This window comes from Pseudorca crassidens, chromosome 1 (assembly GCF_039906515.1).
Source record: "Pseudorca crassidens isolate mPseCra1 chromosome 1, mPseCra1.hap1, whole genome shotgun sequence".
Taxonomy (NCBI): domain Eukaryota; kingdom Metazoa; phylum Chordata; class Mammalia; order Artiodactyla; family Delphinidae; genus Pseudorca; species Pseudorca crassidens.
In genome coordinates, this window is record NC_090296.1 from 183,071,459 (window position 1) to 183,097,447 (window position 25,989).

The 25,989-nt window shown below is 35.2% G+C and overlaps 1 protein-coding gene across 1 annotated transcript in view; it reads left to right on the forward strand.

The window, feature by feature from the left end:
* MALRD1 (MAM and LDL receptor class A domain containing 1) overlaps positions 1–25,989 on the forward strand; it is a 596,783-nt gene that overhangs the window by 261,298 nt on the left and 309,496 nt on the right. The window contains exons 26-27 of the mRNA XM_067730697.1: positions 2,135–2,382; positions 5,937–6,228. Of these exons, the coding sequence (XP_067586798.1) occupies positions 2,135–2,382; positions 5,937–6,228 (540 nt within the window). The remainder of the gene's footprint in view (positions 1–2,134; positions 2,383–5,936; positions 6,229–25,989) is intronic.

Below are 25,989 nucleotides of genomic sequence, written 5' to 3' on the forward strand. Positions count from 1 at the left end.
CATGGGCTGCTAAGTTTTCCAACATAAGGGCAACTGAATTAGTTACTTCATTTTATATTCTTAACCAAGATAAGAGTTCAGATTATAAACAAGATGGTGAGTTGGGGTTCATTATTATTTTAGTGAGATTTACTTCCCAGTCCTTTGAGAGGATACTTAGGAGAACTTTAGCATTCTGAACTAAAAGAGGCTGTAGGAATTACAGTCTATTTTAGGACAGAGTAAATTTTCAAAAGAAGTTTCAAATGTAATTTAGAAACTGAATTAACAATTGAATAGAAAATAGGACCCAACTACATGTTGTCTACAAGAAACCCACTTTGAATATAAAGATATTTATAGGTTAAAGGTAAACGTATGCAGAAATATATACCATGCTTACATGAACGGAAAGAAAGCAGGAACAGCTATTTTAATTTCAGACAGAACAGACTTCAAAGCAATGAACATTATCAGGGATAAATAAGGGCATTACACAACAGTAAAGAGGTCACTTTTCTAAGAAGACATGACAATCCCTAATGTGTATGTACCTAACAACAGAATGTCAACCTGTGTGACATAAAAAACTTCTAGAACTGCAAAGAAAAGAGATGAATCCACTATCATAGTTGGAGATTTTCACACCCCTCTATCAGAAATGGATAGATCCAGCAAGCAGAAAATCAATAAGGGCATAGTTGGACTTAGAATTCTTACTATCCTGGAAATGGAAGAAAAACTTAAGCAACGTTAATAATAAAATATTTTTAAAATACCTGGGAGATAGTTGATATTTAATGTAACTCAATATATTTAATTTCTGCAACTTATTATAATAAATTAAATCATTACAGTTTTAACCTTTTCTGTTTCACAATTTTCTTATCTCTAAAATAAGTCTATGTTTTAAAAAATAATTACAATGATTAATAACTTTTGCTTTAGGAAGTATTTCCCAGCTAAACTGTGTTGCAGAATAATAAACGTCCTAAATTCCCTACCAAGGTCTGAGAAGCAAAGATGAGAAGAGAGAAGAAATAAATTACATTGACCAAATAGGTGTTTGCAGGAGGAAATGTGTGTAATGCTGGAATATTGCTCATGGATTTTGACACAGGGACCAGACTATTGAAGAAATAAACTTAAATGAGCCATGGAAATAGCTGTGTGTAACAAACTAAACTATTCTATTTTAATGTTGCAGTCAGGATAATATTGTAAGGTTTCTAACATTACATGATGTGGCAGGATTACTGCAATTTTTTCAATTTCTTTAATTGAAGTATTGTTGATTTACAATGTTGTGTTAATTACTGCTGTACAGCAAAGTGATTCCATTATACATATATATACATTCTTTCTTATATTCTTTTCCATTATAGTTTATCACAGGATATTGAATATAGTTCTCTGTGCTATAGAGTAGACCTTGTTTATCCATTCTATATATAAAAGTTACATAAGGGCTTCCCTGGTGGCGCAGTGGTTGAGAGTCTGCCTGCCGATGCAGGGAACATGGATTCGTGCCCCGATCCAGGAAGATCCCGCATGCCATGGAGCAGCTAGGCCCGTGAGCCATGGCCGCTGAGCCTGCGCGTCGGGAGCCTGTGCTCTGCAACAGGAGAGACCACAACAGTGAGAGGCCCGCGTACCGCAAAAAAAAAAAAAAAAGCTACATAAGATTACTGTATTTTTTTTCTTTTTTAAAAGTTCATTTATTTATTCAGCAAATTGAGCAATTATTTGCCAGGCACTGGGAATATAACAACAAAACTGAGCAAATTCTCTCCTTCATAACACATGCATTCTGATGAGTGAGGAGTGGGGGAAGACAAAAAATAAGTCGGTAAAACATATAATGTGTTAGAAAAGTGCCCAAAATAAAAATAAACAGTGAAGCAGGACAGAGTTGAGGATAGGAGATTTTACGTACACTGATAAATAAGGACCCACTGAGAAGGTGATGCTCAAATACAGATCTGATAGAAGTGAGTGGACAGGCCATTTGGGAAAGAATCCAGGCAGAGAGAGTAGCAAGTTCAAAGATCCTGAAACATGAGTGTGTTTAATAAGATTACTGTAATTTGTGATTGCATGCTTTATCTACTAATTTCCTTTTTCTCTCCACCATAAATTGGAAAATGTTTTCCAGGTACCTGCAGTGGCTGCTGTGATTTTGAGTTTGATCTTTGTGCCTGGGAGCAGGAACAGGATGATGACTTTGACTGGAATCTGAAGGCTAGCGGCATCCCTGCCTCAGGCACACAGCCGGCTGCTGATCACACCTTGCGAAATTCATCTGGTCATTACATCTTTATAAAGAGCTTGTTCCCGCAGCAGCCCATGAGAGCAGCCAGAATTTCAAGCCCAGTCATAAGCAGAAGAAGCAAAAACTGCAAGGTATGGGGAAAAAAACAGAAATATTATGAACAACTTCTGATGGAGTTAAGTACAGAAAATGAAACGGCCAGCACCAGACCAACAAATGAGTTTGAACGTATTCAACTTGGAATATGTGAGGGAGGTAGAAAGTGAAGTAAGGGTGAAAGGGAAGGACCATTAGAGCTGTTGGAAGAATTTATCCTGTGGATAAGTTCCATAGATAAGGAATTTTGGAAACCATTGGAAAATGTCATGCTTATTATCCATAACCACGGGTAGAACAAAAGAAGCGAAATATCAGTTGTGTCCACTCAGGGAACTTATTGGAATTATGGGAATTTCACCATAAGAAAGAGAATTAGACAATGAGAAATAGTATAAAGTTAAATATTTCCAAGAACTAATATGCGTCATAGTTGGCACCATGATAAAATGGTTGAAGGCGTCTTCATGGAAAAGGAAAGACTGAAATTGACCCTTTAAAAAGTAGAATTGCTAGGGGCAGGAAGAAAAAATGGTTTGGCCATTATGCTGTGGAAATTTGAAGAAAACATAAGAGTGTTTAAAGTATAAATAGAGTTGTATGGATCTTCATATGATGACTATGCATTTGCAAGGACCTTCACTATTTATTGTTTGCATGATTGTCTATTTTTATTCCCCAAAGGATTTGAGTCAGCTAGGCTAGGGGCTAAAGTTATCTTTACATATAAATTAAGCACTCAGAGATGACTTCACAGAATCTTGCTTATAAGAGATTAATGCGTGAATACATTTGCCATTTATTTATATTTACAGCAAGAAATGCAATCTCCATAAGCTCTGAACACATGTATTCTGACTGGTGTATTCCCCAATGTCTGAACACTGAAAGGAAAACAAATTATATTCAGAAAGTTGCTAGCCAATCAAAGAAACAGGCTGGGAGACAATAACATGATTTAAACCTTTATTATCTTCAAATTGTATTATTCTTGTGTACCTGTCTCCTCAATAGACAGCCCTAACCCCAGAAGGGGACATATTAAATCTTTGCTCGAAGGCTCCCCAGCTGTACCTGTACTTATCACAGATGTTTGTTCCTCTGTTTTATACTGACCATCCTTTACATCCTACCATTTCCCCAGTCTTAAGACATGTTAAACCTTTAGTTTGTGTTAGGAGCTTTCCTGTGTCATCTTAAATTGATTTCATAGTTTAATTCTCAGGGAATAATCACATATCTCTTCTCTCTTCAGGCAAATTTCATAGATTTTCTGCAAGAAAGTGACACTCTCAGAGTTTTAAAGACGTAACTCAGCAGTCCAGAATGCATGTAATGAATCATACACAATTATATTAAACTTTATTTAATCAGTTTGGCAAACACTGAGTTTTAGAAAAGCAAAAAAGTCAAACTGAAATTGTATATATTTCATGTTTAATTTTTAATCAGCTTTTAAGACTAGAACTAATTTACAAATTTCAGAATATGGGTATATAGATTTATAGATATAGACTCAACATATATAAAATCTGGTATGCTGGGGTTTATTTTCAAGAAAATATTGAGTAATTTGAAAGACATCAAAAACAGACTCCCTAGCTTTTCTTTTCAGACTTCCTCTAAGAATATTCAAAAGATTTTTTTTTTCATACTGTAGTTACTAAGGATCTCATTCATCTCTATTTTTCCCTGGTCCCAGCACTATAGTTCCCACTGTTTTAAACACCTGTGTGAGAATAATGAAGTATGCCTAGGAGAAATGTCAAAAAATTAATGATGAATGGTTCATTTTATGAATATTTATGATATAGATTGAATACAAAGAAGTAAGGAAAGGTCATGCTGGGAATGATTGGGTCTCTCATATATAAACATTTGTTTATCAGGTAAGCAGTGTGCCCTTCCATAATTTCATGAAAATCCTTTCTGTCACTTGACCTTGTGGAAAACTTCAGGGAGAAAAAATCGAATTGGAGATTTTTCTTCCTTTTGAGGGATGGTTGAGAGCTATGAAGGGATGCAGACATAGATTGATGAGGGTAGAGATCAAAACTCTGAGTAACTGAAATTTCCGGTGAAAATGCCTCCTTAGAAGAATTTAATACTTAAGAGATTTTCATTCACTCATGTTGCCCTGTGATTAGGTTACATTGTCATCAAGTGTTCTCTGTAGAAATGGAGTATTTAGATGCTTGTTTGCATGTTGACCCAATGGCATCATTCAGAAAATGGCCTCAAGAAGATAAGGAAGTATTTACTCTGACATAAAACATATGGCTTATGCTTTCTGTGCAAATAAGAAGACAAAACAAGGGAGAATACTGGGAAGACCACACCTATGACTGCAAGGGCTCCAGACAGACGTGCTATGCCTGTTGGGTAGTTTCCTCTCTTGCCTATTGATGCTGCTCAAGTGGCTGACCTCAGACTCTTTGTCTTTCTCACTTTGTGACACTCAGGTTTGACCAGTCCTCCCCAAACAAGCCAAAGTGGTCATAGAGCTCATGTTTTCCAACAGTAATGGATTAATCAATAGAAGAAACATTTTTGGATCATAGAATAATACCTGAAATTCAGGTATTATTCATCAGCTAGGAAATTTGCATAGAGTTATTTACATGGCTTAGCTCTTCTTGGTGCTCTTTGAAGTATGCATTGCATATATTGTCTAATCACATTCTTTACCCTTTAAACACATTCATTTTTCTTTCTCTAGAATATAATATCCATGAGTGCTAGTCTTTCTAAAATGTGATTTTCCTGTGTGAAGATCACCCACCATTACTCTTTTCCCTCATTCATAAAAAAGACAAGACAAAAGCTTAAAAACACTCTCAGTCCCTGTTGTTCCTAACTCATATTCTTCTTCCTCCTAGAATGTCTCCTGACTTTCTCCATCTGTGTAACAATCACTAAAAATCTGGTAAACTACATCTTTGAAACATTGAAATGTTAATCCCTGGAAATACTTACATTAATTTTTACTTGGGGGTACAACTCTCAAGTCTGCTCTTCTAAAGCGTTTCAAGTAAAATTTAGAAATCGCTATTCTGGTGGTTTTGCTATGTATAGTACAACCCTGAGGATCTTGTAGAACTGAAAATGTGTTTCAAGTGCAAGGATGTGGTAGAATAAGCAATAAAGTACTCTGCTATTTTGAAGAAAATGATTTAAGTTTCATGAGATTAGAAATGATTTTCTTTAGTACCTGATATTTCTTAATCCTGAAAAGTCTTTCTATATAATACATCACTTTTTAATGATATTTTTATTCCTTTGACAGTGGATCTTAAGAGTTTGTGGAGGAATCCTACTTTTATAAGTCACAGAAAGGAAGTGAACTCTGCTCATTTTTCAACTAAGTTTCTATTTGATCCTTATTGTACTATTTTCCATGTTTTGCAACATATGATTTAAGGCTGGCCTAACTTCATTCATTGGTAGAGCACTCACAGAGCAGTAGAACATACAGATCTAATTTTCCTTCAGGAGTCTGTTAAGAAAGGAGAGGACAATATGATATAATTGAAAATAAGGTGAAATTAATTGTACTAATTATATATAATATTCTGATTCTTGGTTACAGATAATTTTTCATTATCACATGTATGGACATGGCATTGGAGCGCTCACTTTGATCCAGGTGTCAGTCTCAAACCAAACGAAGGTCCTACTTAACCTCACTGTAGAACAAGGCAATTTCTGGCAGCGGGAAGAATTATCCCTGTCTGGTGATGAGGACTTCCAACTCAAATTTGAAGGCAGAGTTGGGAAAGGCCACCATGGAGATATTGCACTGGATGACATTGTGCTTACAAAGAACTGTCTATCATTCCATCACTCCATGAAAGAAGAACTCAAAGTGCCTCTTCCAGCAGGTACATTTTAATTTGTTTCTGTGGTGCTTTTGCAGAGTGGTAGGTGGGAAGGAAGGAAATGGAAAAGAAGTGACATAAACACCTAGTAAATCATTGTTTTCATAAAGAAAAATCGTTTTGAACCTAAAATGTTATCTTTCAAGGCTTTACTCATAAACTTGTCTTCCAACATTTCTCCAAGCTTTGGTATATTTACCCGTTCCCCAGTTCCTAGTTTAGTCAATTTCTTCTTAGATCAATAAACTAAGACTCCTTTGTTTTCAGTCTGATTCATAATTCAGTCCTTAGTAAATATTGATTCACTCTTAATACAATATAAGAACATCAAGAACAGACTTACTCAATTTTAATTAGATGTTACTGTGATTATGTTATTTACTTTATTCTTTTTAGACCAATACTTTATTCATTTGAATGTTGAGTTTATATATTTAAATAGTTTAGATGATTGAATATGTCCATCCATTCACCTAAAAATTTAGGGGTAATTTGTCTAAATAATTAGATTATTGGTAGATGTCCAATATTATACATACAGCGACAGTATTGTAAGCAGTGGAAATAGCAAGTAGCATTAATTCATATAAAATATTAGAGGATGAGATGAAAATGCAGTATATAGTGTTACAATGACAAAAGAACAAATTTGGGGACTTCCCTGGAGGTCCAGTGGTTAAGACTCTGCACTCTCAATGTAGGGGCCATGGGTTCGATCCCTGGCCTGGAAACTAAGCTCCCACATGCTGCATGGTGTGGCAAAAAACAAATTTTATCAGTTGATAATATGGCATATACTAATATTTAAACCATGAGTTTGGAGTAGAAAATAAAAGTGCCATTCATTTTGTATATAAATTATATCTTGTAACTAACAAAAACAGAAGTGCTTTAAGAAGAATGACCTAATTTGTTTGTACTGATTTTTAACATGGTGGGTGGAATGGGGAACACTGCCATTTCTGCCATAACTTCCTCATACATTTTAAAGGGAGTGTTTTAATTTGGTTAAGAGTAGGTTTCTAGATAAATATTTTCCCATTGACACATAGTTAAGCCAGGCTCCTTGCCTGATGTTTCCAGCACTATATGGAATAGTACAGAGGAAAAGAAACATTTCAAGACTCTGTTGAGGGGTAAGTATACTTATGTGAATTTAATGTAAAAGAATTTCAGATACCTCAGACTAATCTACTTTCTTTTTCTTTTTTAACATCTTTATTGGAGTATAATTGCTGTACAATGTTGTGTTAGTTTCTGCTGTATAACAAAGTGAATCAGTTATATGCAAACGTATATCCCCATATCCCCTCCCTTTTGAGTCTCCCTCCCACCCTCCTTATCCCACCCCTCTAGGTGGTCACAAAGCACCGAACTGATCTCCCTGTGCTATGGGGCTGCTTCCCACTAGTTATCTATTTTACATTTGGTAATGTATAAAGGTCAGTGTTGCTCTTTCACTTCGTACCAGCTTACCTTCCCCCACCCCGTGTCCTCAAGTCCAGTCTCCGTATCTGTGTCTTTATTCCAGAACTGCCCCTGGGTTCATCAGAACCATTTTTTAAAACTCCATATATATGTGTTAGCATACAGTATTTGTTTTTCTCTTTCTGAGTTACTTCACTCTGTATGACAGACTCTAGGTCCATCCGCATCGCTACAAATAACTCAATTTAATTTCTTTTTATGGCTGAGTAATATTCCATTGTGCCACATCTTCTTTATCCATTCATCTGTCGATGGACACCTAGGTTGCTTCCATGTCCTGGCTATTGTAAATAGAGCTGCAATGAACATTGTGGTACATGACACTTTTTGAATTATGGTTTTCTCAGGGTATATGCCCAGTAGTGGGATGGCTGGGTCATATGGTAGCTCTATTTTTAGTTTTTAAGGAATTTCCTTACTGTTCTCTGTAGTGGCTGTATCAATTTACATTCCCACCAACAGTGCAAGAGGGTTCCCTTCTCTCCACACCCTCTCCTGCCTTTACTGTTTGTAGATATTTTGATGATGGCCATTCTGACTGGTGTGAGGTGATACCTTGTTGTAGTATTGATTTGCATTTCTCTAATGATTAATGATGTTGAGCATTCTTTCATGTATTTGTTGGCAGTCTGTATATCTTCTTTGGAGAAATGTCTGTTTAGGTCTTCTGCCCATTTTTGGATTGGGTTGTTTGTTTTTTGATATTGAGCTACGTGAGCTCCTTGTGAATTTTGGAGATTAATCCTTCGTCAGTTGCTTCATTTGCCAATATTTTCTCCCATTCTGAGGGTTGTCTTTTCATCTTGTTTATGGTTTCCTTTGTTGTGCAAAAGCTTTTAAGTTTCATTAGGTCCCATTTGTTTATTTTTGTATTTATTTCTATTTCTCTAGGATGTGGGTCGAAAAGGATCTTGCTGTGATTTATGTCATGGAGTGTTCTGCTTATGTTTTCCTCTAAGAGTTTGATAGTGTATGGCCTTACATTTAGGTCTTTAATCCATTTTGAGTTTATTTTTGTGTATGGTGTTAGGAAGTGTTCTAATTTCATTCTTTCACATGTAGCTGTCCAGTTTTCCCAGTACCACTTATTGAAGAGGCTTTCTTTTCTCCATTGTATATACTCTTGCCTCCTTTATCAAAGATAAGGTGACCATATGTGCATGGGTTTATCTCTGGGCTTTCTATCCTATTCCACTGATCTATATTTCTGTTTTTGTGCCAGTACCATACTGTCTTGATTACTGTAGCTTTGTAGTAGAGCTTGAAGTCAAGGAGGCTGATACCTCCAGCTCCATTTTTCTTTTTCAAGATTGCTTTGGCTATTAGGGGTCTTTTGTGTTTCCATACAAATTGTGAAAGATTTTGTTCTATTTCTGTGAAAAATGCCATTGGTAGTTTGATAGCGATTGTGCTGAATCTGTAGATTGCTTTGGGTAGTATAGTCATTTTCATAGTGTTGATTCTGCCAATCCAAGAACATGGTATATCTCTCCATCTGTTTGTATCATCTTTAATTTCTTTCATCAGTGTCTTATAGTTTTCTGTATACATACAGGTCTTTTTTCTCCTTAAGTAGGTTTACTCCTAGGTATTTTACTCTTTTTGTTGCAGTGGTAAATGGGAGCGTTTACTTAATTTCTGTTTCAGATTTTTCATCATTAGTGTATAGGAATGCAAGAGACTTCTGTGCATTAATTTTGTATCTTGCTACTCTACCAAATTCATTGATTAGCTCTAGTAGTTTTCTGGTGGTGTCTTTAGGATTCTCTATGTATAGTATCATATCATCTGCAAACACTGACAGTATAACTTCTTTTCCAATTTGGATTCCTTTTATTTCTTTTTCTCTTCTGATTGTTGTTGCTAAAACTTGCAAAACTATGTTGAATAATAGTGTTGAGAGCGGGCAATCTTGTCTTGTTTCTGATCTTAGAGGAAATGACTTCGGTTTTTCACCATTGCGAATGATGTTGGCTGTGGGTTTGTCATATATGGCCTTTATTATGTTGAGGTAAGTTCCCTCTATGCCTACCTTCTAGAAACTTTTTATCATAAACGGGTGTTGATCTTTGTCGAAAGCTTTTTCTGCATCTATTGAGATTATCATATGGTTTTTAGCCTTCTATTTGTTAATATAGTATATCGCATTCATTGATTTGAGTATATTGAAGAATCCTTGCATTCCTGGGATCAGCCCACTTGATCATGGTGTATGATCCTTTTAATGTCCTGTTGGATTCTGCTTGCTAGTATTTTGTTGAGGATTTTTGCATCTATGTTCTTCAGTGATATTGGCCTGTAGTTTTCTTTCATTGTGACATCTTAGTCTGGTTTTGGTATCAGAGTGATGGTTGCCTTATAGAATGAGTTTGGGTGTGTTCCTCCCTCTGCTATATATTGGAAGAGTTTGAGAAGGAGAGGTGTTAGCTCTTCTCTAAATGTTTGATAGAATTTGCATGTGAAGCCATCTGGTCCAGGGCTTTTGTTTGTTGGAAGATTTTTAATTACAGTTTCAATTTCAGTGCTTGTGATTGGTCTGTTCATATTTTCTATTTCTTCCTGTTTCCATATCGGAAGGTTGTGCATTTCTAAGGTTTGTCCATTTCTTCCAGGTTGTCCATTTTATTGGCATATAGTTGCTTGTAGTAATCTCTCATGATCCTTTGTATTTCTGCCGTGTCAATTGTTACTTCTTCTTTTTCATTTCTAATTCTGTTGATTTGAGTCTTCTTCCTTTTTGTCTTGATGAGTCTGGCTAATGTTTTATCAATTTTGTTTATCATCTCAAAAAACCAGCGTTTAGTTTTAATGATCTTTGCTGTCATTTGCTTCATTTCTTTTTCATTTATTTCTGATCTGACCTTTATGGTTTCTTTCCTTCTGCTAACTTTGTGGTTTTTTGTTCTTCTTCCTCTAATTGCTTTAGGTTTAAGGTTATGTTGGTTTTTTGAGATGTTTTTTACTTGAGGTAGGATTGTATTGAATTAAACTTCCCTCTTAGAACTGCTTTTGCTGCATCCCATAGGTTTTAGACCATCGTGTTTTCATTGTCTTTTGTTTCTAGGTATTTTTTGATTTCCTCATTGATTTCTTCAGTGATCTTTTGGTTATTTAGTAGTGTATTGTTTAGCCTCCCTGTGCTTGTATTTTTCCAGATTTTATCCTGTAATTGATATCTAGTCTCATAGCATTGTGGTCAGAAAAGATACTTGTTATGATTCCAATTTTCTTAAATTTACCAAGGTTTGATTTGTGACCCAAGATATGATCTATCCTGGGGAATGTTCCATGAGCACTTGAGAAGAATGTGTATTCTGTTGTTTTTTGGATGGAATGTCCTATAAATATCAATTAAGTCCATCTTGTTTAATGTGTCATTTAAAGCTTGTGTTTCCTTATTTATTTTCATTTTGGATGACCTGTCCATTGGTGAAAGTGGGATGTTAAAGTCCCCTACTATATCTGTGTTACTGTCAATTTCCTCTTTTATGGCTGTTAGCATTTGTCTTATGTATTGAGGTGCCCCTATGTTGGGTGCATAAATATTTACAGTTGTTATATCATCTTCTTGGATTGATCCTTGATCATTATGTAGTGTCCTTCTTTGTCTCTTGTAAAGTCTATTTTGTCTGATATGAGAATTGCTACTCCAGCTTTCTTCTGATTTCCATTTGCATGGATAATCTTTTTCCATCCCTTCACTTTCAGTCTTTTTGTGTCCCTAGGTCTGAAGTGCATCTCTTGCAGACAGCACATATATGGGTTTGCTTTTGTATCCATTCAGTCAGTCTGTGTCTTTTGGTTGGAGCATTTAATCCATTTACATTTAAGGTAATTATCAATATCTATGTTCTATTACCGTTTTCTTAATTGTTTTGTGTTTGTTTTTGTAGGTCTTTTCCTTCCCTTGTGTTTCCTGCCTAGAGAAGTTCCTTTAGCATTTGTTATAAAGGTGGTTTGGTGGTGCTGAATTATCTTAACTTTTGCTTGTCTGTAAAGGTTTTAATTTCTCCATCGAATCTGAATGAGATCCTTGTTGGGTAGAGTAACCTTGGTTGTAGGTTTTTCCCTTTCATCACTTTAAATATGTCCTGCCACTCCCTTCTGTCTTGCAGAGTTTCTGCTGAAAGTTCAGTTGTTAATCTTATGGGGATTCCCTTGTATGTTATTTGTTGCTTTTCCCTTGCTGCCTTTAGTATTTTTTCTTTGTGTTTAATTTTTGATAGTTTGATTAATATCTGTCTTGGCATGTTTCTCTTTGGATTTATCCTATATGGGACTCTCTGTGCTTCCTGGACTTGATTCACTATTTCCTTTCTTCCCATGTTAGGGAAGTTTTCAACTATAATCTCTTCAAATATTTTCTCATACCCTTTCTTTTTCTCTTCTCCTTCTGGACCCATATAATTTGAATATTGGTTCATTTAATGTTGTCCCATATGTCTCTGAGACTGTCCTCAATTCTTTTCATTCTTTTTTCTTTATTGTGCTCTGTGGTAGTTATTTCCACTATTTTATCTTCCAGGTCACTTATCTGTTCTTCTTCCTCATTTATTCTGCTATTGATTTCTTCTAGAATATTTTTAATTTCAGCAGCTGTGTTGTTCATCACTGTTTGTTCTTTAGTTCTTCTAGATCTTTTTTAAATGTTTCTTTTATTTTCTCCATTCTATTTCTGCAATTTTGGATCATCTTTACTATCATTACTCTCAATTCTTTTTCAGGTAGGTTGCCTATTTCTTCTTCATTTATTTGGTTTTGTAGATTTTTACCTTGCTCCTTCTTCTGTAACATATTATTTTGTCTTTTTTTTTTTTTTTCTTTGCTGGGTGATGCTGTATTCCTCTCTTACTTGTTGTTTGGCCTGAGACGTCCAGCACTGGAGTTTGCAGGCAGTTGGATAGAGCCTGTTCTTGGTGCTGAGATGAGGACCTCCAGGAGGCCTCACTCTGATTAATATTCCCTTGGGTCTGAGGTTCTCTTTTAGTCCAGCATTTTGGACTCACAGCTCCCACCATAGGCGTTCCAGTCCAACCTCTGGCCTGGGAACCAAAATCCTGCAAGCTTTGTGGCACAGTTAAAAAAAAAAAAATGAAGGAGGAAAGAAAAAAAGGAGCAGTACAATATCAAAGAATAAAAAATAAAATAAAATTAGAAAGATAAAAAATATATTAGGAAAAATATCACTGTAATGGAAATAACTGCAACAAGGTACATACAATAAATCCACAACAGAAAATATAAAAAATTTTTAAAAATTTCAAAAAAGGGGGTGGGGAATAAGCCAAAAGGACAGACAATAACGAAGTATAAAGAATAAAATAAAATAGAAAAATAAAAGATTTATTAGGAAAAATAAAAATATAAAAGAATCAATAAGAATGAATCTACAAGGTAAAACAGAACCCCAGTCTAAAAGAGGGGGGGAAAAAAAAAAAAAAACCCTTGGCTGTGGGGGCGGAGTTTAAGTGGGGCTGGAACTTAGGCAGGGGCATGGTTTAGGGTGGGGCGGGACCTAGGCAGGTGGGGGAGCGATGTTCAAGTATGTGGCGGGTCCTCTGCTTAGTACCTGTACAGAAGGGGAGAGGCAGCATGTCGAAAGGAGTACCTCTGGAGTGTGGAGTTCTGGAGTTTGGAGATAAGGCGCTGGGTGAGGGTATGTGGGTGGGGTTTAGGCCCAGTGCATTGGAGGGGATCTCCAAGTGTAGAGGTGGGGCCCTAGGTGGGGGTGTAGGGTCAGGGCTTGGACTCTACGTGGCAGGAGGGAGGCTCCAAGGGCAGAGGTTTAGGCCCAGGAACCCACAGGCTCCCCGGTGCCTAAGTGGACAAGGAAAGCACTGGCCACGTTCCCTTCTGTTCCTTTGTGCCCCTCCCCCACTGTCTCCACCAGGGTCTCCCTGTCACCCTTCTACCCCTAACCGTGGGTGGGTTCCGCTGGGTGTAGGAACTCCTACCCTCCCTTGCTGCCCCTCAAGCGTGCTGATCCCAGAGGTCCGGCCTTTACTTTTACTCCCCGCTTCCCTCCCTCCCACTCCCTCAGGACCTGCGTGGCTGGAGGGGGCCTCAGTGGGCAGAGGATCAGGCCCAGGATCTCAGCAGGTTCCTGGGGGCCCAAGTGGGCAGGGGAATCCTGGCCACGCTCTCTTTTGATCCTCTGCTCTCCCAGCGGTTCCCCAATTTACCCCTTTGGGCATGGGATCCCTTCCTCCCCTCCAGCCACCCCTCAGGGGCACCTGCCTCCACTTCTCCTCCCCCTTCACTCCCCCCATACCCCACATCCTACGTGGTCACTGGGGCTTCCTCCTGTCCCCTTAGGTGTCCGTGGTCCCCCACTGGTGCCTGGTAGGTGCCCTAGTTGTGAGGAGATGCGAATTCCGCATCCTCCTAGTATGCCAACTTGACTCCACCCCTAATCTATTTTCTTGAGAAAACCTTCACCTTTCATTCTGTGTAGGAGGTTTGTTGGCAGCTATGCTAGCTCTTGTACAGGTCTGGCCTTTTAAATAAGAAATTTTTGATCGTAATAAAAAGTAATCTCATAGCATCCAAGTAGTGAGGGAGCAAAAGTTTTATGTTGAACCACATTAAAGTTCAGCGAACAACTACTAAGTGGGATGTCAGAGGAACAAACCAATCTCATTGGGAATTTAAAATTTTTAAATCTGTGAAATCTGGAATAAAGTTTCTTAAACAAAAAAAGCTTCCAAAAGGAAAATTTAAAAATATATACAAAGTGGTATAAATTATATATTAATTATAAAATTAAGGGAATATATTGCTAGAGTAATTTGTATATCCTTTTGCTATTTTAGGTGTTTATTAAAAATTTTGATGAATAGAAAATAGGAGAACCTCTGCTCTTAAGAATATCTCAACATGGTAATGGAGAATGGGAAAAACATCTCAAATAACTCTAATATTAGGTTGGATATAATAAAGTGCCAGGAAAAATATATAAAACTTTATGAGGATGTAAAGAAGATAAAACATCCAGTGGAGGGAGCTAATTTGAGACTTCTGCACAGGATGGGCAGGAGTTTGAAAACACACTTGGAGCTCATAGAAGGGAAACCCTTTGCGGCACAGGGAGACCAAGCGTGAGCACAGTTGGACCATATAATGAATGAGGTGGGGAGAGCACTGTGGGCAGGCCCTAAGGCACAAGGCAGAGCAGAGATTGTGTCATGCAAACCTTGGAGGTGGATGTGGGCGGGTAGTTTGACTGAAGCAGGACCTTGTGTAGAAGTATCTCAGATAATTTCCTTTATAAAGCTAAACTGGGTTTGAAACGGGAACTACACTGGGACCACCTTGAGTATCAGTTTTTTTCCTCAAAATGAACATACACTGAAAGGATATTGAATGGTCTTAGAAAACAAGCATACAAAAAAGAATGAAAGAATACAAAGTGAGCCCAAAAGAGATACAGTATTCATTCATCGGAGGTATGATAACTGGTAGGGATGGCTGCAGTAGAAAGAATCTGAGCCAAAAAAAAAAAAAACAATGAACTGAAAAAACCAATTGCCATTATTTATATTATCAGGAGCATTCTGAAAATTGAGGTGAAATAATTTAATGTTTTCATAGCTATCTCAGCTGTGACGCTTACATTCAAATGCAGTAAATAAAAAAAATGCTTATGGAGTTAACATTCCTAAAAACTACTCGATGTACCTTTATGTACCTCCAGAAATTCAAAGTATATGCCTTTCTCTTGGTAGGAGTGAAAAGCTAAGCATTTTCAGACTCAAACTGTGAAATGATTCAGAAAAACTGACTGCATCGTGAGTTCAGAGGACTCTTTTTGGAGTCTTTGACATTTTAAAGGAAGGCAGTATGTATGTGTACATATATGTATATAAGTGTATATATGTATACACTTGTGTATATAAGTATATATGTATTTAAATATACCTGGCGGGGTATCCTGAACAAATAAAAAGGAAAAGCCAAACTGATTTTTATTGATCTTAATGAAAGTTGGTGCAAGAGAATTCAGGAGTAACACCGACGTTTAGCAGAAGTATAATACAAGCCACAAATGTAAGCCACATGTGTAATTTTACATTTGCTAGTAGTTATGTTTAAAAAAAGTGAAGTTAATTTTTAGAATATATTTGCATTAACTCAGTATACCCAAAATATTATCATTTTAACACAAAAGCAATGTAAGATAATAATGAGTTATTTTATATTCTTGTTTTCATATTAAGTCTTTAAATCCAGTGTATATTTTATACCTGCAACCCATCTCAATTTGGATTAGCCACATTTTGATTGTTCAGTAGCTTCTCGTGGCTAGTGGCTACCCCAGTGGACAGCACAGGAGATGAAGTGAATACTGTAGGGCACTTTCATGTCTGTCCCTGACAATGGGGTTCCATTAGTCAGGGTAAAATTTGTGAATTCTCAAGAATTGCAGTTGTATTCTTATTTGAATAGAAGCAAAAAAATATACTCCCAGGCTAAATGGGAAAGCACAGGTACCATGTTCTAGTGGATTAGGTACTAATTTCAGACTTTCTTCTTACTAGCTATATGTTGTACAACTTCTCTGAGACTCAATTTCCTCATCTATAAAGCAGAGAGGACCTATTTCTTAGGTTCTTAGACTCTTAAAAATAAAAAGAGGTAATCACCTACATAATTTACCTAGTCTCATGTCTGGTATGAGGTAGGCATTTATTCAATAAGAATCATATCATTTTACATTATCCTATACTTTGGGCATCTTTACCAGTATTCCTTAGACGGAGTAGGCATTTGAGTGTAAGCCTCCATTATTTGCATTTTATTAAGGATATATTTCTACCATTTGTGTTAGCAAAATTTTCTCTCTTGCAGAGATCACAAACATATAATTATTTTATATTACATTGTAATCACTCAATCTTATCATTTATTGAAAACATCTCTAATTCAGTATTTTTGATTTGTCGTGACTGATGTGTGTGTATCTTTGAAATGTTTAATGTTTCTCAGTTTCTCATTACTTCAAAAACACTTAACTTGGGACTTTCACAGATTAAAGAAGGCTAAATGGCATTATGTTCCACAAGCATTGGCTACATCCATTAAACTTTTGGAAGTGACTTTAATTCATGCACACTTTTCACCTATATTCGTGTACGTAGGCTAACAACATCGTCAAGGACAGGTTAAAATAGAAAAGACAAGAGGAGGCAAAACATATATATTTAGGAAGATGCAATTGAACTGAATCTGGAATCAGTGATTCTAATCAGTCAAATAAGACCCAGAGTTTTTTTAGCAAAAGTAATTTTAAGTTATTATTGAGTCTCTAGAAGTTATATTTAAGAGCGTATTTTGATGGCAATTTTGTTAATTGCTAAATGATGATGGATAAAAATAATTGTTTAAAGAATTTTAATAAGAAAAAGATAACCAAGATTCCTCTCCTAAATGTCCATATGCAGATTCAGCCACTATCATATTCTCTGTGTTATTGGCAGATATTTAATAAAAAGTTTCAGTATAATAAGGACAGGGATGAAGTCTTACTTTGTGTGGGACATGTGCATGTGTATTTTAAGTCCCCATAGTAATTTCCAAATGTGAGTTATACAGCAATCATATTTTGGGATATAACATGGGAATCAACTTTTGTTTAAGTATGTAAGGCAATGGGGGCTGAATGGATTAGCTTCTCTTTGAGGTCAAGGATTTCCCTGAAATACTTGGCAGTAATTTATTCATTTATCCATTCTACTGATGAGAGTGCTGACATAGCAACTCAGAGGCCTGATTTAGGGAAATCTGGCTGATTGTACTCAGCTTTATAATTTAGTGAACCCTGTACACAATGTTTAGTGAAAAGTGCACGTGTTTGAGGTTTAGAGATGAATTTGGACTTTTGTACTGCTTACTGCCCATGAAATGTCACCTGATCTACTAACCTCTCTCTTATCTCTTACCTATTTCTTATCTATATTACTTATCTATAAAAATGGGGCTATCAAATCTGAGTGATTTGAAAGATAATTGAGATCATGTATAGTATGTTTTAAACAACCATTGGCATACAGTCAGTGTTTAGTAAATGTTATCCCCCTTTTTTCAGCAAGTCCTCTTCCCTGCTGAAGAGATTATGTAATTAAAGTGTGCATAAGTTGAAATTTCTTAAAAGTATGTTGTATACTTGCTAGTTTTCCTTCATCATGTTCCATTCATTGCTTAAAGCAAAGGTTCAGACCTCCTCTGCCCCTCCTATTCCCTTCAAAGAATTTACTCACAAAAGAGCTGGCTTCGAAGACGTAGATTTAAAAAATAATTAAAGAGCTCTTATAATATCTCACTGAAGGATTCACTACTAAGTTTGTTCATGTAAACATGTAATGTTAGTCTAAGGAAGACTCAAAACACCAGCTAATCAAAATGATAGACGTCACTGGCTTGAAAGAATTTATGGCTCTTATAAATGTAGGGATAAACATAACACCTTTATTGGTGTTCCTCTGTGTTTCATTTGCATTTTTAGAACTTAGTTGGGGTTAGATGGGTAGATGTGTCATACATTATAATTTTTCACACTTAAATAATGGGAAATTGGCTATGGATATAACATTTCAAAACAGAACGTCTGAATTTTAGAAATACATTACTAACGGTATGTAGGAAGGAGCTATACTTGAAGTTTTCAAGGGGACATGATGGTAGATACGTTTGGACAGCTCTTGGACTTGTGAGGGTTCAGATTTGAATTGGCAGAAATGGACTGGGACTTATAAAGTCTGAAAGCTGTATTTCTTTTGTGCTGCCTACGTCTGTTGAAAAAATACTCATCTCGTGTTCATGGATGTAATAATAATAGCCTAAGTAACTCTATAGCCTCTCCTTTCTCCTTTAGTACAATACATTTTTTTTTCTGGAATCCTTCTGCTTTTTTATGTATTTGTTCCAAGGAGAACTAAAATTTCCTCACTATGGTAGCAAGGTGCCTGCTCAGCCTTCCTCTTTCTTATGTCCCAAATCTCTCTATTGCCAGTGATAACTATAGTTTATAAATTGTCCTTCTTCTAATTTCAGATATAATAGAACAGATATTGTAAAAAGTTCTCTACAATTTGTATAAAGAACATTCCTGAAAATGCTAGGCAACATTTTTAGAGTATTTAAAATTAGCTATGGTTTTATTTATTGTTTTATTTTTAAGATTCCACATATAAGTGATGTCATACAGTATTTGTCTTTCTCTATCTGACTCATTTCACTTAGCATAATGCCCTCCAAGTCCATCCATGCCATTGTAAATGGCAAAATTTCATCTTGTTATGTCTCTGTGTGTGTGTGTGTGTGTGTGTGTGTGTGTGTGTGTATTTAAAAAATAAAACAAACTAGTGAATCTAACAAAAAAGAAAAAGACTCACAGACATAGAGAAAAAACTAGTGGTTATCAGTGGGGAGAGGTTAGGGGGAAGGGGCAAGACAGGGATGGGGATTAAGAGGTACAAACTACTATTTTTAAAATGAATAAGCTACAAGGATATATTGTACAACACAGAAAATATAGCCAATATCTTATAATTACTATAAATAGAATATAAGCTTTAAAACTTGTGAATCACTATGTTGTACACCTGAAATTTATGTAATATTGTACATCAAATATACCTCAGTAAAGAAAAGAAAAAAATAATAAAATTAATTTTGATAAGGTGTTTTATAAATATTTGTCTAGCAGTCTCTCCCTCATTACTTATGAGGGAGAAGCTGCTGAATGAAATTTAAATAAGTGACATCATTATGTCTTATTTACAAATCTTAGAATGTTTTAATATAAAGTCATAATAATAAAGTGTTAATAATGTTGCATATTGTTAATTATTCATATTAGTTAATATTGGCATAATATCAATTTTTAAATTCTCTTTATTTGGTAAGCAACTAATGAATTTTTATTGAAGTTTATTCTTTCATATAGCTTTACTACAGTAGGATTATTATACAAGTTAACTATATAAAAGTAAGTTCTGCTGTCTAAACAAGGTGTCATTTTTTATTGAATCACCCAAGCCTGAAGCTGTGGTAGTCTGCTGTTTGTTCTGAAATACCCATTTTCTTTTCTTGTAGTATGTAAGATATACCTATATTTAGATAGGCACATGGCTGAACATTTCACTGCTGCAATAAATGGAAAAACATGTTATTTCCGTAGGTTGAAATATTCAATAATGTATTATAATTTATGGTAAGGGTATTTAATATTTTTTATGCTTTTGAAAATTATAATTTTTGTAAGTGGTATCTTTAAATTTTTGTTTTCTTTTTGCTGCTGTAATATAGAAAAGCAATTGATTTTTAAAATATTAACCTTGTATATGGTAAGGATAAACACATATATTTAGGTAATCTTTAATTTTCCTCAGTAATGTTTTATAGTTTTTATGGAAGGAGCATTATTATATAATATTTTAAATGCTAAAGGCAAATGATTTTCAAAACTAGTCTCTTAATATTTCATTTTCTCTTTGTTTTTGTTACTGGTATATGCAAATATAATTGCCTTTTATATGTTGACCATATACTCTTATCAACCCATCTTTAATTCGGAAAAAAACCCCTATATTTCTCAGTTTCCCTTTCAGTGGGTATAGACCATGTGACTAAATTTTAGCCAGTGAAATCTGAACAGATACTACATGCACCCTATAGGTTGTACAATTAAAAAGAAGAGACATTCCCTCCATTTTCCATCTCTTCTCCCCACAGCCTGGAATATGTTTGTGATCTTAGTTCATGAGGTTGAGTAATTGCCTCTTTAGCACCCAACAAATAGAAGGAGTCTGGTCTCCCAAACACCAAAGAGCTAGGACATCCGCCCATGGTTGTTCAGCTCACCCTAGTAAGTGAGAGGGGAAAAAACTCTCACTTTGTCACTGTCATCTTGTGGTTTGGAACAGCAGCCAAAATGTATTTCTTAATAAAGGAACTTATTATTTTCAGTTGTTACATGATATGTAATTATGATGTTTATTTGGATGTTGGCTTGTCCCTAGTTACTCTTAGAAGATCTCTAATTTTCCACCTGTCACCAAGAACAATGTTCTGTGATCTCTGTATCGGCAGTTGGTCTCTTGGGGAGTCAATTACAGGAGTCATTCCTGTGGGAACTCACTGTACATCGCTTCTCCAACTCTTTCAACAGTTTTTTAGATATGTAAGTCTCTCTGTGAAATCACTTTCTGTTTAAAATATTTAGAGTGATTTGTATTATCTGCTTTTAAATGCTGACTGATCTCAGCATTTGGTACCAAACGTTTGATTTTATTGTTTGGATCACTTGTGTTTGTATGAATTTTCTAAACATGCCATTCTGATTCTAATGATAGAACTTCTTCCCAGACAGTGTGCCAAATGTCACTTAAAAAACCTTGCTTGCCAGCTTTGATTTCAACCCTCTGTTATAATCCTGCAATCTGTTAAGTCAAACTCTGTGTCTGATTTTTGCCTACATCAACCTCGTGCCTACAGGCAAAAAGAAATCCCTTTAGGGCCATCGCAGCAACATCCTGAATCTCTGACCAAGCCTTAAACCAAGAACTGAAAGTTCTGAGCCAGTAATTTCTTTTTATAAACTCTCTGGTTATAAACCCCAGTGTAGCTAGCTCACTCCAGTAATGCCTGAATTTCTTATGCGTTGCACATTGTCCTACGGAAACTACCACTTGGATTTGTACAGTTTCGCTTTTAATGAACACTGCTTTCTAGGTAACTACAGGTAATATTTAAATGATAACTGAGTAGAGTGGAGTGCTAGTAATAACTTTCTTCTAATGGTAACAGAACCTCACTTCTTCTGAATCTAATCAGATCATGTAAATAATACAGATAAAAACAGACAATGAAAATTTAATGTAATGAGGTTATTTGAGCAAAGACTTGAAGGAGGCTTGGGTATTAGCCAATCGATTATCAAAGGGCATTCCAAGAATAGGAAGGCGAATGTCCCCAAGGCAGGGCATGCCTGACATGTATAAAAAGAGGCCAGTGTAGCTGGAGAGGATTCAGAGTGAAAGTGGTGAAATAGGAGATCAGAGACACAATGGAGAGGTAGGTTTTGTGGGTTATTATAAGGACTTTGGCTTTTACTCTGAATGAAATGAAGAGCCATGCAACATTTTAAAAGGAGTGACATGATCTGACTTCCATTTAGAAAGGATAACTTTGGCTGTAGACTGTAGTTTGGAGGATCACCAGCCTTGAAAATATAGTGAGTTTCTTTACAAATTGAATCATAGGGCATGATGGAAAAGATTGGGAAGGGAAACAGAAAGAAAAAAAAGCATGGGAGAAGGAAGGAAAACCCAGTGTTTGTATGAGAGAATAAGAAATGACTGGGACCTGGAAATCACTTCTTTTTGGTTAAAGTGTTAGGATCATAATGAAAGTCAAGGATGGAATTATCTAAAGACAGTGTCCTGTGAACTTTGAACTGGTAATGCCTTACACTGTATTTGTTGAATAACTACTGAAATGATTTAAATTTTAGTACCTGATATACTAGCTTGTAATGATTATCTCATTTCCTGTTAAATGATTGGTAATAGTGATATTGTTACATAATTCTCAATAATATGCTTTTGTATCTTAGATATGTTCCTTTACATTTACAATTTGGTTCTTAGGAACTCTAAAACAAAACCCTACATTTGCATTCTCTTAAATAATATATGTGTTTGTGTTTCTCATAAACTTGATCCTTACTGAAATATTTATATTATAAGCAAATTTAGAAGTTACAATGTTGTTGGCATTATCTTGGTTATCAAGCTAAAATTAAACTGTTTTTACTGTTTGAGCCCCCGAAGTACATTCTAGTTAAATGAAAACCAAGAAAGGTTGTATGATAAGCTATTTTAATGGTTGAATGTAAGTGAAACAACATAGATCACATTTCTCTTGGAAGAAAAATATGATCGTGTGAAATCAAATACATTTTATGTCCCAATGAACTTAATATGTTGGAAAATTTCAGCTTCATTTGAAATGTCAATTGGCTCTATTCTACTAATGTAGTAGAGGAGGAATATGCAGTTTAATTTTTAACTATATCATTGTTCCAAGAACATGTCCTTTATTCAATTTAGGATTTTTTTCTACATAAATTATTTCTGTTACTTTGTGGAAAGAATATTGGGAATTAGAATATCTGGTGCTATTATTTTAACTGATATTTGATCTTATTATTGTACATTGTCTGCTTTAACAGACATATGGATAGATAATCAAAATAAAATTATCTATTCAAAATGTCATTTAAAAGCCCCAAATTGCTGATATCAAATTTTGTGTCAAGATAAACATATTATTTCTTTGAAATCTTCTTACCTAAAAAGATTTTAGTAAAGGAAAAAGGCGTAAAATTTTTAGATCCAGTTTTCTTCCTTATTTGTTTCTATTTGGATCTCTGATTTTCCTTCTGAAATTATCTCCTTGCTCCTTGAAATATATCTAGAAGAAGATGCTTTGGTGACCATCTTTCGATAGTAAATTCTAATTAGATTAAATGTTTTAATTTCAACATAAATGTTTGAAAGGTAGTTGCACTGGATATCCAGATTTAATTTGGCCATTGTTTTCTTTTAGATATTTTTTTAGTTTTAATTTTTATTGTGGTAAAAAAATATGTAACATAAAATTTACCATTTTAACTATTTTTAATGTATGGTTGTATGACGTTAAGTACATTCACGTTGTGTAATCATCGCTGCATCCATCTCCAGGACTGTTTATCATCCCAAACTGAAATGCTATAACCATAAAACAATACCTCCCCATTTACCAGTGCTCCCAGCCCCTGGTAACCACCATTTTCCTTCCTATCTCTAAGAATTCGATTGCTCTAGGTACCTGATGTGGGTGGAATCATACAATATTTTAAAATATTATTTTTGAAACCTACTCTATATAGGAATCCAATAGTAAAATACTGGAACAAGTAACTCTATTCCAACTACTTATTTAATTGTATTATGATTAACATACAATATTATATTAGTTTCAGGTGTACAATGAAACTAACGTAATTCAATATTTTTATACATTATTAAATGATTACCACATTGTCTAGTTACCATCTGTCACTATGCAAAGTTGTTAACACTATTATTGACTATATTCCCTATGCTGTGCATTACATCACCATAACTTACTTATTTTATGGCTGGAAGTTTGTATGTCTTAATCCCCTTCACCTATTTCACCCTTCGACCCAACCTACTCCCCTCTGGCAACCACCAATTTGTTCTCTATGATTCTGTTTCTGTTTTTATTTGTTTGTTCATTTCCTTTGGTTTTTTAGATTCCACATATAAGTAAAATTATACAGTATTTGTTTTTCTCTGTCTTACTTATTTTACTTAATACCCTCCAGGTCCATCCATGTTGCTACAAATGGCAACATTTCATTTTGGTTTTTTTTAACGGCTGAGTCATATTCACAATCTCTTTTTCAAAAAAAGAAGCTTTATTATTTTACTTTATTTCATTTCATTTCATTTCATTTCACTTCATTTTATTTTTTGGCCACATCATGCAGCTTGTGGGATCTTAGATCCCCAACCAGGGATTGAACCCAGGTCCTCAGCAGTGAGAGTGTGGAGTCCTAACCACTGGACTGCCGGGGAATTCCCTTATTCACAATTTCTTTATCCATTCATCTATTGATAGACAGTTAGGTTGCTTCCATATTTTGGCTATTGCATGTACATGTAGTACTGCAATAAATAAAGGGGTACATATATCTTTTTGAATTAGTGTTTTTGTTTTCTTCATATAAATGCACAGAAATGGAATTTCTGGATTCTTTGATAGTTCTATTTTTAAATTTTTAGGGATCTCCATACTGTTTCACACAGTGGCTGCACCAGTTTACATTCTCACCAACTGTGCAAAAGGCTTCTGTTTTCTTCACATCCTCACCAACACTTGTTGTTTCTTGCCTTTTTGATAATAGCCATTCTGACTGGTGTGAAGTGATAGCTTGTGTTTTCTAACTGCATTTCCCTGATGATGAGTGATATTGAGCATGTTTTCATGTGCCTGTTGGCCATCTGCATGCTTCTTTGGAAAAATGTCTATTCAGCTTCTCTGCTCATTTTTTAATTGGTTTCTTTGTTTTTGATTTTTATACTGAGTTGTATGAGTTCTTTATATGTTTTGGCTATCAACCCTTTATCCAATATATCATTTGCAGATATCCTCTCCTATTCAGTAGGTGGCATTTTGTTGTTGGTGGTGGTTTCCTTTGCTGTGCAAAAGCTTTTTAGTTTGATGTAGTCCCATTTGTTTATTTTTGCTTTTCTTTCCTTTGCCTAAGGAATCAGATCCGACAAAAACATTGCTAAGACCAAGGTCTAAGAGATTACTGCCAATGTTTTCTTCTATGAGTTTTACAATTTAAGGTGTTCTATTCAAGTTTTTAATCCATTTTGAGTTTATTTTTATATGTAGTGTAAGGAAGTGGTACAGTGTTATTCTTTTGCATTTAGCTCTCCAGTTTTCCCATCACCATTTTTTGAAGAGACTCTCCTTTCACCATTGTATATTCTTGCTTCCTTTGGTATAGATTAATTGACCATATGAGCATGGGTTTATTTCTGGTCTCTCTCTCCTGTTTCATTGATCTATGTGTCTGTTTTTGTGCTAGAACCACACAGGTTTGATTACTAGAATTTTGTAGTATAGTTTCAAGTCTGGTGTTGTGATACCTCCACCTTTGTTTTACTTTATCATGATTGCTTTGATTATTCAGGGTCTTTTGTTGTTCTATACAAATTTTAGGTTTATTTTTTCTAGTTCTTTGGAAAATCTCATTGGTATTTTGATAGGGGTTGCACTGAATCTGTAGATTGCTTTGGATAGTATGGACATTTTAACAATATTGATACTTCCAATCCATGAGCACTGTATATGTTTCCATTTATTTGTGTCATCTTCAATTTCTTTCCTGACTGTGTTATAGTTTCCATAATACAGATCTTTCCTAGGTATTTTATTCTTTTTGATGCAATTATAAATGGGATTTTTTTCCATCTCTTTTGATATATCATTATTAATGTATAGAAATGCAACAAATTTCTGGATATTAATTAATTTTGTATTCTACAACTTTACGGAATTCATTTATTAGTTCTAATAGTTTTTTGCTGGAGTGTTTGGGGTTTACTACGTATGGTATGTCATCTGTAAATAGTGACAGTTTTACTTCTTTCCAGTTTGGATGCCTCTTTTTCTTGTCTTGCCTAATTGCTG